The sequence below is a fragment of the Accipiter gentilis genome, chromosome 19, assembly GCF_929443795.1.
Source record: "Accipiter gentilis chromosome 19, bAccGen1.1, whole genome shotgun sequence".
Lineage (NCBI taxonomy): Eukaryota > Metazoa > Chordata > Aves > Accipitriformes > Accipitridae > Astur > Astur gentilis.
In genome coordinates this window covers 28,146,159-28,154,206 of record NC_064898.1, presented here as the reverse complement: position 1 = coordinate 28,154,206, position 8,048 = coordinate 28,146,159, and the positions used below count along the sequence as shown (strand labels likewise).

The 8,048-nt window shown below is 47.5% G+C and overlaps 1 protein-coding gene across 1 annotated transcript; it reads left to right on the top strand.

The window, feature by feature from the left end:
* The first annotated feature begins 6,787 nt into the window (after positions 1-6,787).
* Positions 6,788-7,747, top strand: LOC126048162 (olfactory receptor 52B2-like). Its single transcript, XM_049822753.1, has one exon. The coding sequence runs from the start codon at positions 6,788-6,790 to the stop codon at positions 7,745-7,747; it is 960 nt and encodes a 319-aa protein (XP_049678710.1).
* The last annotated feature ends 301 nt before the right edge of the window (positions 7,748-8,048 follow it).

Genomic DNA, 8,048 nt, shown 5'->3' with positions numbered 1-8,048 from the left:
CTGGTTTGTCCAAATGAACCAGTTACAGTACCTTGTTTGTTGATGATTGTATTTCAGTCTCATCACACACTAAAAGCAGCAGGGTGCATATTAAGAAGTTGCGTGCTGTAGCGTTCTTCCACCTATGAGAATTAATTTCACTTGCCTGAAAGGATTTATTGCATTCAAAAACAATAGACATGGGGACCTTTCTGTGTTGTGAAACTGTGAGGGCAGGCCCTACCTGAATGTGGTGCTACCCCTTTACAGATAGAGTCTGTGATCCAGGTATGTACGCAGGGAAAAAACATGCCAAGAAAAGACACCAGAGAGGGAAAATATGCTTTTTTTACAGGTTAGGAACTGAGGTCCAGAGATGGTGAAGACCAGATGAAAAATGAGCTTGTGTCCCATTTGGACTCCAAAATAAACAGTGGCACAGCTGCTTTTTTTTTTTTTTTTTTTTTTTTTTTTTTTTTAAATCTGGCCCTACAGAAGAGAGGCAGGGAGTATCTGAGTCATCTCATTCCTGTCACTGTGGGCATCAGGCTTTCCTCAGCTGAGCAAATGCTGTTTTGAAAGTCAATCTGTCATTTCTGCCACTGCTTCTCCTATAGGAGTGAAGTCCATGAGGATTATGGTAACCATCAGTGATGGCTGTAAGTCAGATTTTCATCCTGAATATGTTCACAATTGGGTTTTACCCCCCTATTGGTGCACAGAAGTTTTTAGTTTCATGCACCAGTTCAGAGCTTCTCCCATTAGCAAATCCTAAACACTTTGTGCTTTGCTCAGTGTCACACATGGGACCAGGGACTAAGGTATCTTCTCCAGACCCTTCCTCAGGACCAGAGCTGAGTGTCTTTGCAAGTCTTGTCCCCTTTGCTTTGCTGTGTGTGAGTCGGAGGCTGTGAACAGGGTTGTGCCATATGCAGCCATAATGCTCTTCAAAGCCTTGTCTCTGTAACACAAGCTCTGATAAGTGATTTAGGCGTTCAAGGTTTGCTGCTGCAGACCTGCCTGTAATGTCTCAAAATGACGTCCTGGCCAGCCCTGCTGCTGCTGCAGGGGAGATGGAGCAACAGGGGCTGGCTGTGCTCCTCTGGACCTTCTTCCCTTCTCCCAACCCTGCCTGGTGTGAACAAGGTCAGGATTAGTCCAGATGCCCTTCCTTTGGACCTTCTGTCCAGTTTTCCACCAGTCCCATCACATCCCTCCCTTCCTGCTCCTCACCTGTCCCCTCTGCCCTGCCACCCGAGCTCTGAGACTCCTTCTTCCTGCTCTGGGTTTCCCACTCATTCCTTCCACAAGCATTTTCTTTCCCAGCATCCTTCCCTTACAGTATGTCCAGTGAGAGGTTTTCTACCTGTTTCTTTCACCTCTTCCTCCACCTGGCCCATTTATGGTTCTTTAGCTGTTCTTCTTATGCCAAATTCAGACTTTTGTGTCCTCTTTCTCCTTGTTATTTTGCATCTTGTTCCTTCTTTCTCCTTTTTTCACCGTTCTTGAGGTGACTGGAGGATTGGTCCTGGGGAGATGGGCTTGGTGCTCAATAGACTGTGGCTGGAAAATGCCCCTCCCTCACGGCAGACCTCATGTGGGACTATGCACGTGCCAGCAGCCGTGCTTCGTCTGACCTGCTGGGATAAAGCTAATTCCCCATGACAGCATTAGCCTCTGGCAGCGGTTGACAAGCTGATCTTGGTCATGTCCTCTGTTTACTGATGGACAAAAGCTTCAGCCCTGCCCTTTCCCCTCGGCCACAGGGATGTAGTTTATCCCGGGGGTGATGATCATAGGTTCGTTGGGGTCTCCATGCAGCAGCTGTGGCCTGAGGAGTGTGTTAGCTGCACCATGGCAAGACTTTGCAAATTTCCCCGGTGGTTAAAACTGCCACTGATGCATCAAGATTGTGCTGCTGTGAAACGCCTCTGCTTGGGGCCATGCTCAAAGACTCAGATGATAATGTCTGCCTCTGAAGTCATATGAGGCTGAACATGTGTGCAGAGCCTATGTGACCTGTGCTGGGCTGTTTGTCTAAGGCTGATGCTGGAGTGAGACATGTGTAGGTGGTAGGCACCAAAATGTAAGGATCTAGATGTGAATTGTGCACCCAGCCTCCTGCTGCAGCCAGTGGAGATCTTGGCATGGCTCCGATCTCATGTGGAGGAGCCCAGCACTACCGGAGATGCCCTTGGGCATCTGAGACATCCACAGGGGGCTGGCAGTTGTGACACAGGACCTACAAGACACCTGTGTCCCTCTAGATCAGTGGCTGGAGATGAGGAGGAAGAGAATAGGGCATCTTAGAAAGTGTGTTAAAAATCGATGGAGCATGTACACACAAATGATTGGTGGAACCAAGTATTTCTTTAAAATGCTTCTGTTCCAAATTCAAGCAGTTTTAAGGTTTCAGTTGCAAAAAAGTGCTAAAATAATTTGCCACTTTAAGCTCCTTTTAACTTTTTTTCTTATAAATATTTTGGTAAACCTGGGAGGAACTCATGACACATGAAGAAATCACTGAATGTAGATATTTTTTCCCACAAAAATAACCTCCTGACTTTGCTCAGCTTCTGTATGGGATTTTTTGGTGTGATTTGGCAGTTGCTGGAGGACTGCGGTCCCTTGAAGTCTGTGTAGTGGGGAGTGTAAGGACCTTTTGTGCTTGCAGGACAACATGAGCTCTGCCACTGCTTTCACATCCTTCTCTCTTCTTGTCCATGGAGGCAGCTGGGCTGATAAGCTTCAGGTATCTAACTTGTTAGCAAGCTGTCCTCATCCCTGGCAGCTGGGCTTTTTTGAAGGTGCCCGGGCACCTGAAGACATGGGTGGTAGGGTTTGTAAAATGAGATGTTGCCTCTGCCTTCAGTGCACCAGCACACGGAGAAGAACAGCCCGGATTCTGCATCTCCCTAGAGATTTATCCCACAAGCCTGTGAGGCTTGGCGTGTGATCGCCGACCCTCTTTTTCATCTCATCTTGTGAAATTAAGGCTAAACAGCTCCAAGGGGGACTCTGGGCCTCCCAGCGTGGAACAAGCAAGCTGAAGTGATGAGCATTTCATGTTTGGATGTTGCTGTTAGGGGGACTTGCTGGTGAGAGTCCCTGCCAAGTGGGAAAGAGAAGCCAGATTTCAGGTGGACTTTCCATTCTAAGGCTGTTCCTGCCTCTCCCACTTGCAGTGGCTGCGTGTGGGCTGCCTGGTCTGCCCAGCACCGCTGGGGGCCTGGCAGGCACAGAATAGCCCGTGTCTGGGATGCTCACCACCCTCCAAATCAGGGGGCTGATCCAGCCCTGGGTGCTGCCAGCTCCTGCACCCAGGTATCATTCGAAAGTCTGCTGGCTGCAACCTCCCTGGGAAAAGCTGTATTACCTATTTGTACAGATGGCTGAGCTTCAGTGCCCACCCGTGTTCCCTGGCACTGGCTCCTTCCCTGGCACAGGCAGCAGCAGTGGACAATTCCAGGCACGCACCTCCAGCCTGGCCAAGGCAATGCATATCTTCTGACCAGTGCCACCCTTAATAGCACTAACTGTGCTTTTCTAGGTGCCTGAAGCAGCGAAGCCACTGCAGCATCGATCCATCCTGCAGCTCTCTGGGCAACCTGTACTGGCCCTGAGCTCTGACACAGCCAGGCATTGTGCCTTACTTTGTGTAGCGATCCTAAACAAGCCTTAGCACAGTGGGACTTGAGCCTTGTGGGTTTTATGCGCGTTGAATGCTGTGCTCCATAATTGCTCTTGTGGATTTATTTTTTTACGGTCAAAATCTTCCTGTTTCTTCAGGTGTGGGTGTGCTGCTGAGCCTGTGACATCCACAACTGCCTCTGCTCGGAGGTTAATTTGTACTGAAATGATTCAGCCTGCAGAAAATAGTTTCTACAGGCTAATTTATTTCTAGCCCTATGTATGGTGAGATTCCTGAGGGGCTGAAGGGAGGGGTGCTCACTGGCTGACCTGGGAACTGGGGGCAGTGTCCAGTCATTCATTCAAGGAGGGCTCCTAAGCCCCAAACTCTTCCTCCCATCCCCTAGAGCAGCCCAGCCCACAGACTGCTGCTCTCATTGCTATGGGGAAACTCTTCCAAATTCCTTTTATTGCATTAATCACCAAGACCGTTATGTATCATGCTCAATAATCTATTCAAAACATGGATTGCTATTTATACTTGTATGCTAAGATATTTGCAAAAGTAATTGCATCGAGTTTGTATGTCTGGATGCTCGGCACTTTTGATAAGTCAGACTGCTTTTTTTAGGACTCATCACGCCTGTTTTTCCAAAGCTTGACTATGTCTTGCCACAACCTGCAGCTACATCACGTCAGTCCAACCAGGGCCCCGAGGACAGGAGGTGCAAAGCAGCGCGGGTATAATTGTGCAGTTGGTGGTAAGGGAGGCAGGGCAGGCACAGAGCCGCACACCGGGGACCTGCGAGTGTGTCTGTGGAGAGCGATATGCTTATAATATGTGTGAGGTGCAAAGGTGGGGCTGGAGGATTGGGGGGACGACATCCCAGGGCATGTCCCTCAGCTGGAGGGCACTTACGGAGCTGCTGAGCAGGGTATGGCAATTCCTCCATTCCCTGGGATCCTGCAGAGAGGTACAAGTGCCCCCCACCACCCTGGCTTCGGCACTGCAACCGCTGCCGGCAGCGCAGCCAGGGACACACGTTCCTCTTAAGGTCAGGGATCAGGTGAGCTCTTTGTGTTGTGGATTCGGGGCCAGAAGTATCTCTAGGACATTGAGAGTCTGGTGCAGAGGTGCCAAATTCCCGACTGACAATAATCGTATGAAGAGCCTTCCCTTGCTGACCCGTGAGATCAGCCACTCTCTAACAGAGATTATGTCTTTTTGAGAGCTGGGGTTGCTGAGTTAAAGACAGCAGGGCAGCACAAACAGGCAGGAGTAAACCACACGCAGGGTGATGTACAGGGAGGCAATGCCAGCGTGGACAGCTCACCTGAGTCACCTGCAGCATCCCACAGCTTGCTCCTTCGGGAGGGCTGCCGACGTGCTCAGGCCATGCAAGAGAAATATTTCTATTATTTTCATTCTCTTGTTAGAAGACAATGAATCACCAAGGAAACTTTTCTCTCCCACCCCGTTTTTGTTTCCCTAACCTCTCTTCTGAAGGCTGATTATTTGTGGGGGAGGCTGCCCCCCTGGGATGAGATGCTTGCAGCTGCAGGCTTCAGAGATGCTCACAGCTGAAGCCTTCTACAGTGATGCCAACAGACTTGTGCAGACCCTTTTGTAATCCTTAGGCAGCTCTGTGGGAATGTGATTTTTTTTTTTTTTCTAAGTTATAGCTTTTAGTTTAGATTAGGATTAAAAGATTTTAGGAAAGAAGAATCCAAGGGACTGCTCAGGGGTAGCTGTAGGAGATGCATTCTTAGAGCTGTATCTGTATTCATACAGTTTTACAGTGGCAATTAGATTATGGAGGAAGGGGTCTAATGCTGAGAGGCTCCTCTTGTGCAGAGCTCCTGGTTCCACTGAGATTCCCACCTGCAGGTGCAGTGAATCCTTGTTTATTTGCAGTTTAACATTTGCATTTTGCAAGAGATGACTAGCTTTTGTTACGGCAGAACAGAATACATATGTTATCAGCATTAATAATATTTTGTCTGTTAATAAATCACATATATTTTTATTTCATGAAATATTTATACTGAATTGTTTTAAATAATTTCTAGAATTAGGTAGTTATTATTTTGACTAAATTTATTTTTAAAGACAGTCCACTGTCATGTTTTGTTTCTATGGAGCAGGCTCCTTGGACTTTCTTGGTTCAGGATATTTTAGATGTGAACTGTGTCTCTCACTTAGTGTGAACAGGGAATCAAATCTGTTGTTTAAAATACAATTGCTAATACATGGAGTCAATATTTCAGTATGCAGCAACCTCACAGTTTTGTTTTTAAGTACTTGTGTCACTTTCTCATCTTGGCTGCATTATGGGTAACTCCTATTTTGATTTTTGATTTTTTGAGAGCTGACTGTTATTGCAGAAGGTGCTGAAAAAAAGTTGCATACCATTTTAACTTGTGTGAGCCTGGGTCTGGTCCAGTCTCCAGTGCTCTTTAGACATCTCCAGGGCAGCAGTGCATCCTTTCTTTGGCTGGTGGGGGAACGCCATCTCACACAGGTTTTCCCCTGACACAAAGGTCTTTTCAAGTGCCTGGTTAGATTTTATTTCGGCTGGATTTGCACTGAAAAAGAGGTTCAAAGCAAGTGGTCCCAGAACCAAAAGGAAAGGGAGAGAGAAGTTTGGAGAAAAGGAAGGAACATGGGCAGCCAACTTCAGACCTAGAGGTAATTTTGTTCTCTTAACCTAGTGTGAGTCCAGGTACCTTAAAACTCCCAATTATCCCCTCTGCAGTTTCTGATGTCTGAGAACATCTTGTGTATCCCTGCAAACACTTGACCTTTCCTCTCTCGTTGCCTGACTTGCTTCTGCTCTGGACTTCTAGACCTTCAATTTAAGGTATTTGTGCAATAAAGGTTGATTCTGTCTCCATACACTCTGGTCTAAGTGAAAGTACTTGGAAGAAAAATACACTTATATTGTGTTAAAATCAAATGAGGAGAAAATTTGGACATTGTGGTTTACACGTAGTAGGAGTATAAGTACATGCTGCAACACATTGCAGACCACACATCTTCATAATTTGGGTTCTTACCTCTGGCTGTGGCTATTAGCAGATCAGAGAAGGTGATACAAGGCATTTGGTAGTGATGGAGGAGCTTAAGCATCTAAAATAACATTCTGCAGTGTCTTCTGCTTTTGCTTTCAGGTGAAACATGCCACCATTCAACCTTACCAGCATGACACCAGCAACGTTCATCCTGGCTGGCATCCCAGGCATGGAGAAGTCACACATCTGGATCTCTATCCCATTCTGCTCCATGTATCTGGCAGTCCTGCTAGGAAATGGTGTCATGTTGTTTGTCATAAGGACAGAACGTAGCCTCCACCAGCCCATGTACCTCTTCCTGTCCATGCTGGCCGTCGTTGACCTGATGCTGTCAACCACGACTGTGCCCAAGATGCTGGCTCTGTTCTGGTTCAGTGCCGGCGAGATTTCCTTTGATGCCTGCCTGACCCAGATGTTCTTCCTGCATTTCAGCTTCTCGGCAGAGTCGGTGATCCTGCTGGCCATGGCATTTGATCGGTTTGTTGCCATCTGTTACCCCCTGCAGTATGCGGCAGTGCTGACCCAGTCAGCCGTTGTCAAAACTGGTCTGGTGGCTTTGCTGAGAAGTTTCTGCATCATTTTCCCGTGTATATTTCTTCTGAAAAGGCTGCCATTCTGTGGGCACAACGTCATCCCGCACACCTACTGCGAGCACATGGGCATCGCCCGGCTGGCCTGTGCCGACATCTCCATCAATATTTTGTATGGCCTTGCAGTGCCTTTTGCAGCAGTAGTGGTAGATGTTGTACTCATTGCTGTCTCCTACATCTTAATTCTTCTGGCATTATTCAGACTCCCTTCTAGGACTGCCCGTCACAAGGCTTTCAACACCTGTGGCTCTCATGTCTTTGTTATATTACTTTTCTATATTCCTGCTTTCTTCACTGTTCTAACACACCGCTTTGGTCAGGAAATCCCCCACCATGTCCACATTATACTGGCCAACCTGTATGTGCTCTTTCCCCCACTGCTGAACCCTTTGGTGTATGGTGTGCGGACACAACAGATAAAAAAGAAGGTTGTGAAAGTGTTCATCTGCCCCAAGAGTCATTTGCTGCAAGGATAAGAGTGAGATGTTGCTATCAGAAAGTGATGAACACCTTGGTGGGGCTCCAACCTCCCCACCCCAAATACTCTCTGTACTGTTTCACGCAGCATGCCTAAGTCTTCTGCTATCACAGTCAAATACAGAACACCCAACATCCCCGCATCACTTTCCCCAACACTTTGTAGAAAATGTAAGACAAAGGCAAAAGTCAGGATCTCCAATGGGCGGTGGAAGGAGAGTGATCAAAGAAAGGAGAACCTACCCCAGATAGGTCACTTGTGGGAAATCCCCTACAAGGTGGAGGCAGGCAGCTTTCACT

Excerpts from the sequence above, each read along its gene's own strand:
- LOC126048162 (XM_049822753.1), top strand. The coding sequence starts at position 6,788 with ATGCCACCATTCAACCTTACCAGCATGACACCAGCAACGTTCATCCTG.